This window comes from Choloepus didactylus, chromosome 9 (genome assembly GCF_015220235.1).
Source record: "Choloepus didactylus isolate mChoDid1 chromosome 9, mChoDid1.pri, whole genome shotgun sequence".
NCBI classification, from domain to species: domain Eukaryota; kingdom Metazoa; phylum Chordata; class Mammalia; order Pilosa; family Megalonychidae; genus Choloepus; species Choloepus didactylus.
In genome coordinates, this window is record NC_051315.1 from 63,450,856 (window position 1) to 63,471,583 (window position 20,728).

The 20,728-nt window shown below is 33.7% G+C and overlaps 1 protein-coding gene across 1 annotated transcript in view; it reads right to left on the minus strand.

The window, feature by feature from the left end:
- Positions 1-428: 428 nt before the first annotated feature.
- OLA1 (Obg like ATPase 1) overlaps positions 429-20,728 on the minus strand; it is a 225,667-nt gene continuing 205,367 nt past the window's right edge. The window contains 4 exon segments of the mRNA XM_037849184.1: positions 429-940; positions 4,165-4,287; positions 6,358-6,454; positions 7,151-7,291. Of these exon segments, the coding sequence (XP_037705112.1) occupies positions 839-940; positions 4,165-4,287; positions 6,358-6,454; positions 7,151-7,291 (463 nt within the window). The 3' untranslated portion in view covers positions 429-838.

The following is a 20,728-nucleotide window of genomic DNA, read 5'->3' on the forward strand; positions in this document are numbered from 1 at the left end:
GTGCCAGTTCACACAATTTAATAAATTCAAAGGATTAAAAATGAGCACTCTCTTCAATATGGTTAGAACCAAAAAAAAACAAAAAACAAAAAAAAAAAAACCCTATAATTTTTGAAGCAGAATTTTTTTCCTGCCTTTTTTTTTTTGTCACAGCCACCTACGTTATATCCTTTGTTAACACCACAGCTACCACTTTCAATAAATGTCCATCTACAAATTAATTAACTTTTTTGAGACAAATCCCTGGTATCTATTTTTCTGATTCCCATGAAAGACTCACTTTTAAGATACAATTGCAGCTGCCCCACACTGCCAGTTACTGTGTCATACACACGCCTTAAAATTCTGTAATCAGCAACCACCAGGTGCCGTATCGCATTCAGCACACCACAGTCAGTCAATACAGACATCCCCAAACACACCAAGGCTGGTTTTGTCAAATGTTTTATTGAGTGTAGACATCTGGAGTACTGTAAAACATGCATTATCTGTAGATTCAAAAAGGAGCAGGCCACATTGTCCTCACTGTCAAACGTGTCAGGCTTGGCATACATGATGGAGATTAATGAAGTATCATGAGAGTAATATGGTTCTTGAAAAGCTTCTACAATTTGGATTAGGGTCTTAATGACATGAAAAGCAAAGCTGTTCACATTTATTGAACTTGCATTTCATTGGAGGTACACAGTATTTTAATTTTAAAACAAATAAAAATATTTTTTTTGTAGAAGATCCCCATCCCCCGACTTTATTTTGTCCCTTAGTTTTCAGAAATTTTAACTTAAAAAAAACATGTGTCTTTTGGGAATTGCATGTTTATCTGAGCAATAACAAAAATTTATTTCTTTTTTGGTTGTTGAGGTGTATTAAATTTGAAGAAGATAATATCTCCATCTTCAACGACATAATTTCTGCCTTGTTGTCTGTACTTTCCAGCAGCCTGCAAACAGAAAATATAGAGGAAGCGGGTTATTATTTCACAACTTAGTATATAAGGTAAATGGCAGGTGTAGATGCAAAAAGCACCATATCTCCTAGGTCATATATAATAAGGAAGAAAAATGAAATATAGGAAGGCATATGAGCTCAAAACTAGACTTGACAAGAAGCAAAGTATTCCTGATTTGGGCAGAACTAGATTTTTACATACATACATAATCATAATGTATTCTCCACTAAATTGTTGGTACATAAATGTAATTATACCAATATCATTAAGTTTCATTACATGCTGTTTATAGTACATTTCTGATGTGTCTGCAAACATCTAGCAAGTCACTGTAACAAAACAGATCAAACCAGGCAGAAAACAGATTATATAACAAGTTTAAAGCTGCTTTATTTGCTTAAAAAATTATTTGGTGACATTGGTGATGGCAAAAAGATAGTTTGCTATAAGGAAAACTATTTTCAATTATAGTGTATAGATTCTGAACTATTTCCTTGTAAAGTTTTTATTTCATCTTCACAATGATCACACTTATGCACAGTGGTTTGTACTAGAATTCATCACAAAGAAGTTTACTAACAACCCTAGTTACAAAACAGAATCTAACAGGTTGGAATTGCAAAGGCAGAATGTTTTCTACTGGGGGATTCATAGGCAAATCAACTGATTCCACCTACTGGTATGCAGAGATCCAGATGTATAAGCCCAATAATTCTAATTTTAAACAAGCAGCAGTTCCAGAAACCCAGGTTAACTCTGGCACAGTATACACACTTCACCCTAAGCACCACAGGCTCTTCAGTACCCATGCATAACCCTGCATACAACTGACCAGGTCCCATGTGACCTCACTATTGGCCACTCAACAGGGACTTGTGGATCTTTTGGAATAAATTCTCAAAAGTATTTTTCTTCTGTTAGAATTTATTGATCACATGAAATCTTTGCCCAGCAAGATTAGTAGTTCCCTTTGAAGCTGTCAATAAGAACAAACTAACAAAGATCAGCCATCTGAGGTTAAAATCAACAAACCAGATCAAATATCTAGTAGGCATATTTTCAATTATCTAGACTACATATAAAATGACCTACTAATACAATGTACCATTAAAATGAAGCTTATTTTTAAAAAGCCAACATACTAGGAGATTCTACAAGGCATATATATAAAGATATGCAATGTGTTGTGTCAAAGGCCATATGTATGCTACTTATTTCTAGAATCTAAAGTCCACTGTTATAATAGTCAATTTAAATCAAATATATATCGACAACATAAATGTAAGTTTATATACTTTGTTACCATTCAAGTTTACAATTAATTAAAAGTGACAGTGTTTCTTTAAATTCTCTAGAGACCATTTAATCCATTTCCACTGCTATCAGAAACACTGGTTGAAAAAAAAATCAATACCCATTTGTGAATCTTGAGTATGTATTAAACAAGACACGTCTAACCAGTTCATTTGCACTTGAAAGCAGCCATCTGTAGAAGCCAGCTTTGCCTAAGCAGATATGATTGCTAATAATGTGATATCCCTGTAGACTACAAAGCCCACACAGAGCTATTCAGTATATAGTTCACAGCACTGGCATTAAATTAGTTATGCTGCACTGGTATTAGAAATGCATATACATACATACGCATATACACAATCTTGCTTGCATACCTAAAAACTACTTGATAATATGCAAGTCAATATTTGCTGAATAAAGGAATATAAAGCAATTTAATAAAAGCTATATTTTACTTGGAGTTCAAATTTTGAAACAGTTTTGGAGGCTAAAAATCACATAAAATACTTAATGGTATTCTAAGCTGAAAGGTTAGAGGTCAACCTTCTCCTTTTTATAATACGAACACTTCCAGATAGTATTAAATATTTCTACAAAAGCAGGAGATATTATTTTACTGTATATTATAAAGTTTCTCTGCATCATTCAAAGAAGTATTCACAGTATATCTTTCAACTTTATTACAACATAGACATCTATCAAAGGATTATCTTATAGTAAAACAGGCTTACATTTATTTCAGAGTATAAAAAAAGAGGCATCTGATTTCTTAGTTCTAATAGTAGAAAACATCCTCATTTTAAACATCTTTATGAAAAAATATATATGCTAACATGATATAGCATGTTAAAAAATAATTTTAGACTTTAAAGTCTAATTAGTACTCCTGACAAAGATCAACCTCAAAATTTACATATACCTATCTATTGATACGGATTGTACCACTGAATAATAAATAACTTTGCTTAATCATAAACTGTAACTTCTTTCTCTCTTTTTAAAAAAAACAAAATGGTACTCATTCCACATGGAAACACACTGAAATTTCTTCCCTCCTCTTCCTGGAGTTCCAACAGGTCTATAAAAACCATGCTATTCAGTATGATCTTTCAACGACACTAAATGAGATAGAACAACTTAAACTTTTTTGCATTCCTTTCAAATTATGAAATAGTAAACATAAAAGACCCCTTTTTAACATTTTCCATGGTAGTGTTCAAAAAAAGTCAAACCAAATACCAAATTAAGTCAAAGATAAAGAAGTCCTCCTAAAATGTCAGTTTAATCAATTGACCTACATATATGTCTATTAGGGATGGCATATCTACTAGATTTATCTAAGTAAAAACTACTAAGCCAAGCAAAATTAAGTTTGCAACAATTTACATTAAAAAAATCATTTATTACTCATATAATGTTGCTTTACTATTAATGGCTGCAAATCAAATTACACTTAATAGCTAAAATAAAGCACAATTTTGGACCTGCCCTCTAGTGTTGAGAAAGTAAATCAAATTCTCAAAGATCTTTCAAAAAAAAAAAAAAGTATAACTTTTGAATTTCAGCAAGAACAGGTTTTATTTAACTAAATTTGTCCCTTCTCTGCAGGTAAAATTTTTCATTAGCCATTAGTGCACATAAATTCTTTGAAATTTTTAAACAATTATTTAAAACTAATTTTCAAAATTTTCAGTTTTAGAAAAGAATGCATAAAATTACTGACAATTCACATTTTGAAAAATTATCTAAAAGCATGTGAACATGTACAGCTCTTCAATCGGTTGAGAGTAACAATAAACCCCTTATTATTTTATCTTAGACTACACAGTTTAAAAGACAGTTATCATTAATTTTTGTCATGAGTATTTTCAGGTCACGGGGAAAATTGTAAAATATGAAAATAAAAAATAATTCCTTACCTTAACTGCATTTTCAGAACCTTCCTCTTTAAAATCTTCATATTTCATTACTTCAGCCATAATGAATCCCTTTTCAAAATCTGTGTGAATCTTTCCTGCAGCCTGAGGAGCCTTTGTCCCTTTCTTTGAAAAGAAAGACCAGAGAAAAGTAATTGCATTTAAAATGATAGATTGTAAGTTTAGAGTTTCTCTTCTCTGATGTGCATTTGGGCTCAACTTAAACTTAGTTTAATACCAATTAAAATGTCAGGTATACAATTAGTACATTTTCAACACTGGGGCATGATCTGTGTCAGCAGAGATAAATCAGTAGATACTAAAGAGGTGCAGCTTTGGTTTTCCTAACAGTTATCCACAGTTTTATTGATTTAGATGCAGTGGTCTGGTTTTGGTGTAGATTTCATTTCGATTTTCTATTCTTCACTGAGGAAGAAAGTAAAGATTTTTAAGTAACTTTCAAGCTGAAATATCAAAGGTTTTAAAAAGATAAAAAGCCCTCAAAATTGCAGTTCATCTAAGGAACATACAAAAATCACTATATAAAGGGACTTTTTAAAGGCATTTCAAACTAAAATAATCCATGTTCAGCAAATAATTTTGAAATTCTTACAGAAATAAAATTTTAATAATAAATTTACTGAATGTGTTACATAATACCTACCTTGCCTCTTACCATCATAAAGGAAAATTCAAGTTAATATAGAAAGAGAAATAAATGTCTTACAATTACCCCCTATATTAAATTACAAGGACGTACATTCAGACACACAACCATGGAAAGAAATTTGAGAAATAACGGTGACCTAAAGGCTGCTTAATAAAGCATGTTAAAGTGATAAGGAGTCTGACACTATAAAGCACAGTTTTTACAATAAAAGATGTATTGGGTTAATATGGCTACTCACTGATGCTTACCTGACTAAATATCTTAGCACATTAAATCATGGATACTTACAATCAGTCTTAAGATAAACCAGCTTTCGCATTTGCAAGCCAAGAGCATGTCATCTTTCCTGCTGCATGTACTTAAGTTTAGAAGTTTTAAGGTTTTAAAATATGTCTTTAAGATATATAGTAAAAATAAACCTTGGCAATTTGTTTACCAACTTGGATTTGCTTTGACATTGTTTTGTAAGTTTATATAAAAGGACCTTGGTTAGAAGTCAATCAAACATCCTTTTACAAAGGGTAGGAGAGGAGATAAAAGCAAAGTGAATCTCACATTCACACAACCATTTAACAGTATGTTGAACTGCCTCCATGTTTCTATCCATATTAAATCAAAATAAATGCAACTGAATAAATTATAGTAGTCACTGAAAACAGAAATCAAAGCAGCACTAAAATTTATCATGTAGCATATATTAAAAAAAGCATAATAAAAGACCAAATCAGACAGTATTTCTAAAAGTTCTGGCATTACTTTTATATTCCATAACACTATTTTATTTAGGACTACATATATTTCAAAATATTTTTCAATAGCAACTACCATATTACAATATATTTACATTTAAAAGCAAACCATTACAGTTTAGTTTCTATTGTCCTTTGGGAATAAATTAGTCATTCTCTCTGGTCATAATCGGTACAAGTCAATATTTAAAACACATATTTTTAAAGAAACAAGATTGAACATAAAACACTGTAAAAATAAACACTACTTCTATGAATTCAAATTTTAAAAAGCCATGAATTATTACACATTGAGTTTAGCTTTTTGAACCCAACTGTGTATCTATGAAGAGCATAATGATGCCACAGTGCTTTTACTGCCGAAAATGTAATCCGAGCAAAGCAAAGAAGGATAGAACCACCCGCAACCCAAACAAACTTAGTGAATACAAAATGAAAAGCAACATCAATTTCACTGCAGACAAACCCAGTCACACAGATTAAGCAAGCACAATACTGGTGCGTCTTATCTCTGACCACAGGAGGAGGGTAGACAGATTCTACAGGATGAAGAAATTCAGACTATGTAATAGGCAGAATCAATTGTTACCTGCCTCAATCAATGCCGCTCCACTTTCACTGTTCAGCAGCTCACAAATAATTAAAGTTATCCTGGACAAAAACCTCATCTGTAATGACTAGCTAACCGCCACCATGACAAACTTCAAAGTCAGTGATATCAATCTGAATTCAATAGTGTGGAACTGGATATAGCTGATGAATAAGTATGACTCTTACCCTGATGGTCCATGCACGCACTTCATCTGGGCCTGCAGTGAAAAAGTATTCTAGTTGGAGTGCTGCAAACCCAGCCTTAATGATCTTTGGCAAAGCGCTGAAATAAAATGAAACAAATTCACTCAACATATAAGTTGATTGTGCCAGAGACTGGTATAGAGTTAAAATTATTCATTTCGAGCAGAAAATGTTAAAAATAATGGTAAATGACCACACATCTTTCATAATACACTTGAAGAGGTCAGAAAGCATATAACTCTTTCTAAAAATACCTCTTCTAAAATTGTCTTTAATTGCATTAGCCTGAAGATATCATTTTGAATTGTTTATACTATTAAAAAAAGAGAAAAAATTTAGATCTACCCATCCTGTGACTATTTTCAACCAATATTAATTATTTCCAGGACATGGGTCGTGAAAGCAAAATTATTTGATTGATATTCACTGTTTAAACCATATATTACTATTACTCAGAAAAAATTATGGCAACTGATTCACCCTTTCCCCTCCCCCACTGAACATGACGAAAGAGTTTTGGCGATCATTCTTTCTCAAAAATATACATAACTAATACCTATGTTATAATTAAAACACTGTACAGAGATGACAGATGACAGTTAAAAACTTAATTTAAAATAAATCTTTTCACTCTGTCTCATGGTAAAGAAAGGAGAAGATTCCCTCTTTATAATGGTAATTACTCTGTCATTTATTATTCTATCAGCGCAAGCAATTAAATTACTGCAAGGAAATAGTTGATAATAAAGTGTAGGGAAAATGAATGCTAATTAACCTTTGTGTCATGTTCGCTTCCAGATACTTCTGTCTCTCCTCAGCACTCAATTCTTGCAACTTGAGTTCCAAGGCCCCACTAAAAGGAATGACCAAGGCACCTGGGTCATACTTGTCCACCCACTCTTTAATTTTTATCAACCTATAGACAAAAAAGGGCACAACATTACCTTGTAGTGCATGCATGACTGTACCACATTCATTATTATCAAGTAGCACATACATATTCATAAGAAATGCACGGTTTTATGATGCTATCTTTTTGTATATAGCTTTCCAAGGTCAAGGCATTAACAGGCAGCAATTGCTTCAGGTATGTGCCATATTTGACTGTAATCTAGTTTTACTTGAGCACATTACCTATAGAAACTATTATACAAATATTTTTAAAACTTTCTTCAGTTATACTAAATCTGTTTAGCATAATATCTATGTCCTTGAATAAAACCTCAATTTTATGATTTCTCATTATTTTCCTTACTTTACAAAGTGAATTTTTTAAAAGAAAAAGACATAAAATTCTGTTTGCACTGAAATTGTGCCTAAAAGTGCCAGTTAAGTTTGAAGACTATTTGGCAAACAAAGAATTTGCTCCACCCAGATATCTATATCCTATGTTCAGTTCCTTCTTAGACTAACAGAACTTAGAGCTTCCACTGGGTTTGAGGAAGATTTTTGCTAACCAAAACAAACACGTCCTGAAGTGCAGATTTACAAACCTAGTTAATTGTGAACACATTGTTCTTATGAACCCGAATTTTGTAGGATCATGAATAATTTGAATTGCAGAGGAACTGAATTCCTTTAATCACAAAAGATTTGGAAAGTTAGGAAATTGATACCTGAAAAGACAGAATTGGGTGATTTTTTTTTTCCTTTTCAAAGCATGGAGTGTTTTGGCAAAGTAGTAATTAGAATGCAAATAAAGTAAGTGTAGTAAACAGTTTAAACAGGTTTCAATTCCACTACTTTATGAGCTTTTTATTTCCTAGGCAAGTAACTAAACGTTTCCAAGTCTCAGTTTCTCATCTGTGGAAATGGAGATGATAATAGTACATATTATATCATAAAGAACCTAGAAAAATAATACCTGGCAAATAGTAAACAAACAATTAACAGTAGTAACTTATTTTTATCTCAGGCAATCATAGTATATACACAGAGTTCAGTACAGGACTGATTATAGATTCTATAGAAATTTATATGAAGAAAAATTAACGCATACCATAGTCTTACATAGTTCCACTAGTCTCCCATATTTAGAACAAGGTTTTAATAGCTATCACAGAAAAAACAAAAACAAAAACAAAAACCTGTGGCAGAAATCCTGTAAATAATCAATGTAAATGTCACTTCAAGGGTAAAGAAAATCAAGAACTAAACCACAAATTCATCAACACTCACCTATCAAAGAAAATGTCAGGGGATAAGAGTTACTAGAAAATTAAGACTATGACTACAAAGCAGGATTTAGGAAGGGATAAAGGAATGAAGAGTCCACATAGCCTTTTATACATGCTTATTATAAAAGGAAAACCTATCATTTACTTATTTCTTGTGTTAGTGGTGTTTGATCTTCATAATAACATTTTTTTTTCTTTTAGTCATATCCTAAAAAATGGACCAACCCCTACAATTCATTTTGGAATAAAGTATGTGAACTTTAAAATACAAAATCCAAATCAGATATTTCCTTATCCAAAATTATGAAGGACAGGTAATTTAAAAAAGAGTGGGGGAATTAAACTTTGCTTATAATAAAATTATGGGGTTCTAAATTACTTCATAGGTTTACACTATTCAAACAAAACTTTCAATTAAAATGTTATCAATAGTTCAGTAACACACTTTTATTATACAAGTCGGTATCAAATATGTACTTTTTAAAAAGTAGATCACATACAAAATACAGATTCAATGAAAGAGAAAAATAAAACAAGCCCATGTAAAAGGATAATATAAAAATATCATACACATTTTGTTTCATAAATATGGTCAACATAACTAATCAACTAGAGCTGTTATAAGACAACAAGGCAAGAAATAATTACTTTGGCTAAAACATCAATTCAGAATAACAATAGTTCTACCCTGTCATTTTAATAGCCTTTCCTACAGAGCCCTCAGAGGGATTATTTGCATTCCTCAGGTGTTCTATTGTACAATTCAGATGAATAAAGACTTACAAATCATTCCTCTACCGCCAAAGTGAGACTTTGATCTGGTGAATACACCATTGTACCTTAACTATAATTGGCAAAAAACCTGACAGTGTAGAGCATCACAAGCTTAATAACAAAGGAGAATATCTCAAAGTGTTGACAGATGATCTTCATAATGCAGAAGCAGAGCTGGTACATTTTAGCAATAAATGAGCACTGAGGTCTAAAGGTCTCTAAAGTGACTGACATCAGACCTGCTATAGCCTTACTAAAAGAAAAAGGTACCATAGCACTCTTCGTAAAGTGAGTTAGGCTCTTTGCCTGCAAGCTTCACTTTTGTGACTTTCACTGTCATAGAAAACACAGGGAAGATGAAAAGTGAGTTAGGTTCTTTGGCTCTCTGTTTTACTTTTGTGACTTTTACTATTAAACAAAAGTGAGAAATGTCCCAAAGTGATTTTTAATAAGGTATTTGAAATAAGCTTCAGGTAATTAAAAAATATGACTAGACTTCAAGATTACAGGCTAAAACATATAATACATATCTGTTAGATCAGATGGTTACAACAGCGTGATAATGAGGCCAAGATCACAAGTTAGAACCCCATAGGGACCAGGTGCCTTTTGCAGAAAAATGTCTATTCTATTGCTACAAACCATACCCCAAACTATAGCTAGTCGTCTCAAAAATGTGTGCTACTGGCATATGAGGGATATAGAAAATTAAAGTTGAGGTCAGTACCACTACTAGAAAAATGATTTCAAGTACATTCTGTCAAAGTGACTTAATAATAATCTCCATATACAAATGTAAGCAAACATCTAAAAACAACTATCCAACTGTTACTGACCAAAATAAAAATTTAAAGAAAAATGATATTGTCACAGAATATCAACTCAGTAAAGTGAGCTGACCTCCAAAGAGTTAAACTGTATAGACTTTTGAAGTGTTCATTTGTAAATTTTTTATGCATAAATTATTGCAAAGGGGTTCCATTCTTCTCTTGATAAGGAGCCAGAGCTACTTTTGATTTTCCCCACGTTTCATAAGTGATAGTTAGGGAGAGGAACTGCACTAGTTCTATTCTTCTCCCTGGTAGTGATTCTACAGCAAGGGAACAAAGCAGGGACCACCAGTTTTAAGAATAAAAAGGTGGTGTGTGGAGATACACTGGCAGGTTGTGATCTATTAGCTAGAATCTTTGGCAGAATATCGTTAATAGAGAGAATAATATTAAATTTCCAAAATTACCATGTCTTAAATTTACCTTCAGTGTTATAACGTGATCTTCTTAAGCCAGTCTTGAAATTCCAGTAATTTGATCTTTCTCAGGTTAGTTTATATTCTTTGTACATATTTTCCCAGTTACTAATTTTATTTCTAAAAATTCTATTTGTTTCTTTTTCAAACCTGCCTCCTCTTTTCTGGCAATATTTTACTCTTCTTTAATGAATTCTTTGTCCCTTTTGACATTTTAAACAGATTAACTTAAAAGTTCCTTTCAGACTGCTCTAATTAACTCTGTTTCTTGGGTAACCCCCACTCCCACCCAATTTCTCATCTGCCAAAAAACTCTCAGAGCAGTTAGTTCTTGTGTTTGCACTGTATTTTGCATGTGTGTGCATTTTGGCAGCAGGATTTATCTTCCAAGGGAGTCCTGTGGTCCCCTGGGTAGCTGAAATGTATCTATGGGGTAGTTTTGTGGTTGCTTCTTCTAGGAGACAACTCTGAAGTGTTCTGGGCTCTGGGTCAGTTTATAGGTTTCTAGACTGAGGGTTTCTGCACCAGGTTATAGGAAATGGAAATTAAGGCTCCCTACCTCTTATATAGTAGAGGCCCAGTTGAGATGGGGCATGGAGGATACATTTTTCTAGTATCTGATCATGGAAAAGATAGCTTCTTCTAGACTTTGTGAGGAAGCCTAGTTCCAGAACCTGTAGTGTGGGGCCTGGAGCCTGGACTCTTATTCCCATATGGACACCAAGGCCTCTAAACCACACATGAGCCCAGTTTTCCATCAGAATTATACACTGTCAATTTCACTCTCTACTATCATTGAATTCCTTCTTGATTTCTGACATCTAGAGAATTCATAATCTTGCTTTCAAGCTATGCTGTGTTAAAAAAATACCACACCATCATCAACACCACTCTTCTCTGGTTATTTACTCTGCTGTTTCTATATATCAGGAACAAGAAGGGAACTTCCTATATTGGCTCAGTCTATCATCTTAACTGGAAGCTCTCCATATTAAGTTCTCCATTATATTGTGATCTAGTACAAGAGCTTTCAAATGTTTTTAGGCCACCACGCACAGTAAGAAGTTTATAATTTGACCTAAACATATATGGCACAAAGACATATTATTTTCATATATATATATCCAAACTGAAACAAGTTCTACAAAACAATACTTACCTTTAAAATGGAAAAAGAAGAACCTCAACAGTGTTATTGGATATTGCATAAAATCAAATTCTTCCAACTTAATAAAAAAACCCAAATAATTTTATATAACATATTTTAATAAAGACTTTAATTTCTTCTTTTCTTTGCATCATGTCTTTCTAGCCTTCACCTACTCCCAGGTACTCAAATTCTGATGATATTTGCTAAAAATTTTATAAAAGTGGCCCAATCCAACAATGAAGCCCAGTCATATTACCATGTATCACATATTTGTTAAACATTAGAATTCTCTCAAATCTGCTGCTTATTCTACTTTGCAAGGTCAAAATATATTTAAAATCTTTAAAAATATTATATATGGTATTAGATCCTTATAATATACTTCATATAGTATTCTGTGTGAACCTACGTCTTCTCTCTTTTTTTAAAATCAGCAGTGATATCTTGCTGCTGAGTGTACACAGATGGTGGTAAGAACTATATATCAATATTCAGAATATGATGCAACCTACATATAGGAGGCTCCAGGGCTGTTTAATTCAATGACATCATTCATGATGTCACTCAGTCAATGTCTCTAAGGACTTGGCCTTTTACTAAAGCTAGATCCCCTCTTACTGTTAATAGTATGGATGTACCATTAATTCAGGAGACACTGATAGACACAGAGGTCATTTCTAGGTCTCCTCCCTTGCAGGTTTATTCTCATTTCTATAACAACTGCTCAGAGCCTCAAAGAATGTCTTCTAGATATCACATTCCTCTTTTCTACTTTTCAAATATGAACACTGTAAATTAATGTCAATTTACAGGGACCTTAAAAAAAAAAAAGGTAAGGATGACACAAACATTATTTCATTAATCCAGTTATTTTACAAATAGCATAAATTACACTAAAACCTGCACTGAAATTAATTCCACAAATATACAAACTGAAATACATAAACACTATTCTTTCAAGATCAAAAAAATTAGCTCTAGAAAACCCAAAATTACCAACTCTTTAAAATCCTTTATTTGAATAAAGTTATTAAAATACATCTTAAATTTCATTTTATTTCCTTTTGTAAACATTTTTATGAATGGGGTTATTAAGAAAACTAGCAGGGGGAAATGAGAGGGACTGAAGAAATACCAAAAAGTAAATTCTAGGTTAATTGACCAGTGACTAGAAGACTTATTAATCCTTCTTCTACAAGAGACCCATGACTCTGATGCAAGTAAAGGACTTCCAGTTTGAGGGTGCTTGCCTGATTTATTTCATGGAGTTGTACAGAACAACAGTTATAACATTGTTACTCAAAGTGTAGTCTGGAACAACAGCACCATACCACCTGGGAGCTTCTTAGAAATGCAGAATCTTGGGCCACTCAGCAGATCTGAATCTGCATTGTAACAAGGTCCCCAGGTAATTCAAATGTGCATTAAACTTTCAGACATGCTGAACTGAAGGACTCTGAAAACATAAACACATTCACTGAAAGCAATGAAACATCTGAGATAACTATGCAAACCCAACTGATAACTAAACAGATGTTGCCTATCTATCCCACTAGTACAGGAGAAGTGGGAGAATGATTTCTACTTACATTTCCTCCTAGGTTCAAAACCAGAAGCGGAAGGAGTCACCAGAATTTCAGGAACAATAAGGAAAATGTTCTTAATTGCCTGTTATGTCAAAGCAGCTTCAGATTCACAGGGATATTAATTAAAAAGTTTAAACAGAATTACTATGGTCCATAGTTTCTTAGTTTATAAGGCATAATTATGCCTCCCTTACTAAATAAGACTCAATATCTGGAAAAACATCTGTAGTAAATTTGGACTCTAGATTCAGAACATAAGAAGTGATTCCACCAGAGAGGATTCTGTGGAATCTGAATTCGTATCTAGTGAAAATGATATTATCACAAATTTTTCTCCATGAGGAGCTCACAGATCCACTGTCTGGAAAACCTTATTCATTCTGCAGTCACTATAAAAAAACAGCATTTTGCTGTTTTATTATAGTGACTGCAGAATATATATATATATATATACACACACACATACATACACATATATATATGAAAGGAAATGAATTCTAGAGAAATGGACATTCCTTTTGCAGAAAATAAAATCATATTTCAAGCTTTCTTTTTCAAGGATTAACAAGCTTTCTGACTCTAGTGATAACTGGAAGGCTATCAGGAAATTGGAATGATAGGTGTTGCAACAAGCAGGCAACCCTAAAATCAAATGATAAAAATTGGAATATACTTATCCCAATACTTTGGGCTCACCATGATGTTGGGATTTCTTTAAGCCTGATTATGTTTAAAAAAAAAGAAGAAGAAGAAGAAGAAGAAAAAGGACAATTTATGCAGTTCAATCTGTATTTGAGGAACATAACAACTATATGGAAATATTTTGTTTCTACATTCAACAAAAGGCTCCATTTAAAAAAATTTTTTTTCAATGAATAAATAAGAAGAACCATCAGGGCAAACCCTAATTAGTTTGAGTCTATCATAATTATCCCATTCTCCATCTGGAAACTGGTTTGGGAGTAGGTGGTGTGTGAACTAGTTTGGGCCAATGGGGATGAGGGGAAGCCTGCTAGGGGGCTTCAGGGAAGGATTCTAAAAGGTTCCCTGGCTCTTAAAAAGAGAAAATAAGAGCATTTATGCTGGACACACTAACATCTGGATGTTACCTCTTAAACTCTAGTAGTCATCTTGTGACCACGAGAGTGGAGTTGGGGAAAGAAGGAAAAACTCCTTTTCTTTGATAATATCACAGGGACACTGAATTAATTAACCCTGGAGACAAACTACCTTGGATCTTGTTATTATGTATTGTGATCATCTTTGTTATTTGTAGCTGAAAGCATCCTGATACTGATTGATACTGATAATGACCACATTTTGAGATTATCCTCATTTAAGTAGTGTGTGACTGCAGCTCCCCCTGAATGGTCTAACTCCAATTTGCTGTTTAAGACACGAGCTCCACCAGAAAGCTTTCCTGGAGCTCTTGAAATGTGGTTGGGATCCCTCATATGGGTAGGCACTACCACTGCATTCCATCCTATGCTATTAATTGCCTATTTTCTTGTTTATTTTCTCCTATGATAGTAAAAACTTCCTGCAGTCAGGTACTGTGTCTTTTCCCCTTCCAAATCCAAAGAAGTCTCCTAGCACAAAACCTGGTACATAGTGGGTACTCAAATATTTTCTGAATGGATTAACAAAGAGGAAAGAGCATTCGCTAATAATAACTAGCTGAGTGACTCCAGGCAGATTATTTAACTTCTCTTAGCTTTAATTTTCATCTGCAAACTGGTCCAGATTGGTAGTTTTCAATCTACTCTGGGTTCCCTAAAGGTGCTTCCAAGGTGCTAGGACGAGAAAGCATAGGATAACAAAAGAGGAAGAAAGACTGAGGTTTTGGACACTTTATTCTTGCATTGCAACCAGAGTTGCCTCATTTTTATATGTTGGATTTCTGCATAAAATTTCATATGAATAAACAGTCCTCTTGTTTTTAATAACTGTAACGTTTACTGATTCAATAATCCTTTTCAGATGAAAAATTCTATCACTTTATGGCATGTGCCAGAAATTGAACAAGTACAAGTGCTAAAGCATTGAGGTACTTTATTACGATTTCTGCTTAAATGCTATTTTTTTAAAAATTCAGTTTTATTGAGATATATTCATATACGATACAATCATCCATGGTGTACAATCAGCTGTTCACAGTGCCATCTTATAATTGTGCATTCATCACCCTAATCTATTTTTGAACATTTTCCATACACCAGAAAGAATCAGAATCAGAATAAAAATAAAAAATAAAACAAGAACACCCAAATCACCTCCCCCCCATCCCACCCTATTTTTCATTTGGGTTTTGTCCCCATTTTTCTACTCATCCATCCATACACTGGATAAAGGGAGTGAGATCCATAGAGTTTTCACAATCACACTGTCACCCCTTGTAAGCTACACTGTTAAACAATTGTCTTCAAGAGTCAAGGGTTGCAATTTGAAAGATTCAGGTATTTACTTCTAGCTATTCCAATATTAAAAGCTACTTTTCACCATCTTAAAAAAACCCCAAAACATAGCCTCTCCCCTTCCCACTTTTTTTGTCACTCCCTTTACCTTATCTTGACTTATTTTTCTTTTCAGCACTTATACTATATAGGTGATCGTTTATTTTCTTCTATTCAGTAGGATATATGCTTCTTTATTAGGGCAAGGACATTTTTGAATACTTTGTTCAGTGTGGTATCTTCAGCACTCCCTGTAATAATGCCTGGCATAAGCAGATGCTCAATAAATGTTTGGTAGATCAATGAAAAGGAATCAATTAAGTTGAAATTTAGTGTTAAGAAAAAAAAGATTAGGTAAATGAATACTCAGGAGCCCATATGATTCTTTCTGCCAGAGTCAACCTTTAAAATTAGTAGACTATAGTTGACTTAATTATTCAAATATGCATGTTTATTAAGTAGAGCAGTGAAGAGAAAATCACACCAACAGACCCTGGGAGAAGCATAACTAATTCCAGTTAGAGTATACAAACAAGAATTCATAGTATAGCAAAGTTATTTTCCTTTCCACATTAAATTTGTGGCTTGAACTATCCTGTAATTCAAATCTGAACCACAGAGCTACTAAATATCTCAATATTCATTGTGAATATACCAAAATGAGAACATCAAACTTCAAGAAGCTCCCTGAATCTTGGGCTTCCTATTCCTTCAAGGCTACTGACCAGGTTTATGATTTGTGTTCACGCTAAGTGGCCCATGCAGGGTACATTTTTGGTACTTTAGAACACAGTTTCCCAAAATATAGTTTGGGGACCATCTGTTAATCTAGCACTCTACAAAAAAACCTAAATTTATGATCTTTGGAAGTGTGAATTTGCACTTAACTCTTACAACACTTTACACTCTGATGTCTGAGAACCACTACTTTTAGTACCCCTTCTTTGTAATTTAAGTCTTAAACACAAACCATGGAAATTATTCTGTAATCATAACTGTCTTGAGGTGTGAAATCAATATTTGTGGCTTGAGATTATGAAACTGCTATCTGCAAGAAAACTTCCCAGCTATGTTATGATCCTATAAACAAGATGAAACTGTTTTTGGCCATGTGGACTTGGAATAATGTGGAGACATGGAAGGTTCCCTGGCTTGATAGATTTATACGGTGGTGCGGCCACTTCCTAGCCTCGGAAGCCTGAAGGCCGGCACCAGGCTGGGAGAAGGCCAAAGCTATGCATGCCTGAAGGCAGGCAGCAATTTAGATAAGGGTATAGCTGTGGGGCTCGTTCTGTGCTCCCGTCTCCTGCTCCTGCTGTCTCCTGTCTAGTCCCAAAGACATTGTCCCTTGTGATCAAAGACATGCAATCACACCTTATAGCTTTAGAAAAAATGTACCCTCCCTGACATACTTGAAAACAGTCACGTAGGAGACCACCTTGTATGCTATAAAAACCTGTAGGAATGAGTAGAATAAAACTTTCTTTTGCATGAACACACAGACGGGGTTGGCTCCCTTCTTTCACAGAATAATTTTCCTCTTCTTCCAGTTTTGTCCAAAGAGGAAAACATCAGGTTGGTATATTCTATAATCAAAATATATGTGTATAGAGAGAGATACAAATCTTGATTTAACTTACCACAGACATAATTTTCTAAGAATGTACATGGTATCAGAGACGGGACATCCATGCTTCCAGGTTCAGATTCTTTATGGAGATGAAGACTTTTAAGAGATTACCTTAACATATTAGGAGAGAGGATGCTAAGAATAAGAGTGAGTGAGTGCACACGGGAATGAGGGAGAAGGAGAAGGAAAGAGAGAGAGAGAAGGAAGAAAGGGAGAATGCACCACAGTAGAAGCACCAGAGTGGTAGCATGCCTAAGAGACACAGTACCATAAAGATGATAAAACTTCAGTACAGAGTCTTTCTTGAGATTGGCCTAAGTTTATGAAGGGCTTGTAAATGATAAAAACTTAACTGAAAAAGGAATAAATTTAATTAAAATAGCATAAGACCCAAATAGTTTTCACCCAAAATAGTCAAAACAATCTTGCAAAACAAGAGAGGTAGAGAACACACCCTTCCCTATTTCAAACTTACTACAAAGTGACAGTAATCAAGACAGCGTGGCACTGGCACAAGGAGCAACATATAGATCAGTCGCATAGAATTGAAAGTCCAGAAATAAATCCATACATCTATGGGCAATTGATTTTTGACAAGGGTACCAAGACAATTCAATGGGAAAAGAATAGTCAACAGATGGTGCTGAGAAAACTGTATATCCACACACAGAAATGAACTCAAAGTGGATCAAAGACCTAAATACATGAATTACAACTTTCTAGAACTAAAAAACTCTTAGAAGAAAACATGGGTATAAATCTTTGAAATCTTGGATTAGGCAATGGTTCCTAGATATGACATCTAAAGCACAAGCAACCAAATTAAAAATACAAAAACTACAGTTTATCTAAATTAGAAATTTTATGTATCAAAGGACACTATCAATAAAGTAAACAGACAACCCAAACAAGCTGAGGTCTGAGTGGCTGACAGATCTCAAATAGAGTCAAGAGGCTATCCTGGAGGTTTCTCTTATGCAAGCTCCAGCTAGACATCCTAAATGGCCACAGTATGACACACCCTTTCCAAAAGTAGTTCCCAAACACCTAGGTCCCTATCTGAGATTCTATAAAAGATTCACTCACTAAGTTTTAACTTTCAGAAACAAATCCACCAGAGTGTTCCTATGCCAGACAAGTCCCAAAACCAGAGGCAACAGCCTCTTTAAGATTAACAATCAGATGCAGCCAGTCCCCTTCCCTATACTGTCAACACATCCTTTCAATATGAACAAGTTAGGGCACTCACTGCCTACACACCCCCTGAAGATGGAGAAAGAGATTAAGTGAGAGGAAGGGGTAACAACAAATAAGATAAGATTTAACAAAGGTTTATGAATAGTGAAACTTTATATAAATAAATATATATATATATATATATTTTTTTAGATGTTGGGGTGTTGGAATAGCTGGAAGGAGGTAAAGGACATGGTGGAGCGGTAACCTATAACATCCTTTGAAATTTGCTCTATAGCTACTCGTTGAATTGTGCTTTGAAAGCCTTCACCTTTCTGTATATACCCTATATTGCATAAAAAGGAAAGAACTGAAACTGTGGAACTACAACCCATAACAATTTTTTAAATTACCTATATAACTGCTTGTCGAGCTGTACATCAACAGTTAACACCTTTTTTGTATGTATGATATATTTTACAACAATGGAAAGAGCTGAAGCTGTGGACCTGTGACCCATGACATTCTTTGAAATTTGCTCTCTACTTGTTGAATCATACTTTGAAAGTTATCACTACTATGTTTATATATTAAAGTTCATAACTGAAAAAAAAAGACAACCCACAGAATGGGTGAAAGTATTTGGAAATTATTTATCTGGTAAGAGTTTAGTATCCAGACTATATAAAGAACTCTTGCTACTCAACAATAAAAAGACAAATATTCCAATTTCAAAATGTCAAAGGATTTGAAAAAACATTTCTCCAAGAAAGATATACAAATGGTAACAAGCACTTGAAAAGATCCTCAACATCATTAGTCATTAGAGAAATACAAATTAAAACAAGGAGATACCACTTCACACCACTAGGATAGCTCTAATAAAAAAGACAGATACTAATAATATGTTGGTAGATATACAGAGAAATTGGAACCGTCATACATTGCTGATGAGAATGTAAATAGTGCAGATACTTTGGAAAAGTCTGGGAGTTCCTCAAAGTTAAATACAGGGTTATGTGACACTGCAAATCCACTCCTGGGTATATACCGAAAAGAATGGAAAACACATATTCACAAAAGACTTGTATACAAATGTTTACAGCAACATTATTCATAATAGCCCCAAAGTGGAAACAATCCAAACATCCATCAACTGGTGGATGGATAAACCAATATGCTATACAACGAAATATTATTGGCCATAAAAAGAAACAAAGTACAGATACAAGCTACAACATGGGTGAAACTTTAAAATCATTATGCTAGGTAAGATAAGCCATACACAAAAGGCCACATATTGTATGATTCCGTTTACATGAAATATCCTCAAGAAAGAGAAAGTAAGATTAGTGATTACCAGGCGCTAGGGGAAAGGGGGAAATGGAGTGACAATAAATGGTCATAAAGTTTCTTTTAGGGGTGATGAAAAAGTTATGGAATTGGAAAGTGGTGATGGTGGCACAACTTTGTGAATACACTAACAACCACTGAAGTATACACTTTAAAAGGGGGAATTATATGGCATGTGAATTATATTTTAAGAAGAAACAACCCAAAACTAAACCAAGAACTAATCTAAAGAAAAACACCAAGATGCTCACCTCCCTACATTATGACCATATAATATCTGAATTTCTTGCAGAGATAGTATTGGACAAAAGAAAAAGCAAAGATTTTTAAGTAAGGCAAACATCAAATTCCAGCCCAACTGCTTACTAGTGATAAGATCCTGGGAAAGCCACTTAAACTTTCTGGGCATCAGTAGTTTTATCATTATGTTATATTACCTATAACTGAAATGCATGCAAAAAAAATAATTTTTTAAATAAAATACAAATGTTCATCTACTTTAAAGTGAAGAATGGCTTTGTATTTTATGAATACCTCAATTCTGAGATCATAAATAGTCCTTTTTTTAAAACAAAGTTTTGATGTGGTAACATATATACAACAGAAAATTTCCCATTTTGACCACTTTCAAATATACAATTCAGTGATATTAATTACATTGACATCATTGTGCTACCCTAGCTACCATCTATTACCAAAACTTTTCCATCACCCTGTACCCATTAAGCATTACAGACCATACGTTCTTAATCAGAATTGTATTGCATCCACTTGTGATCTAGCTATTACTCTGATTTAGTTGAGAAGG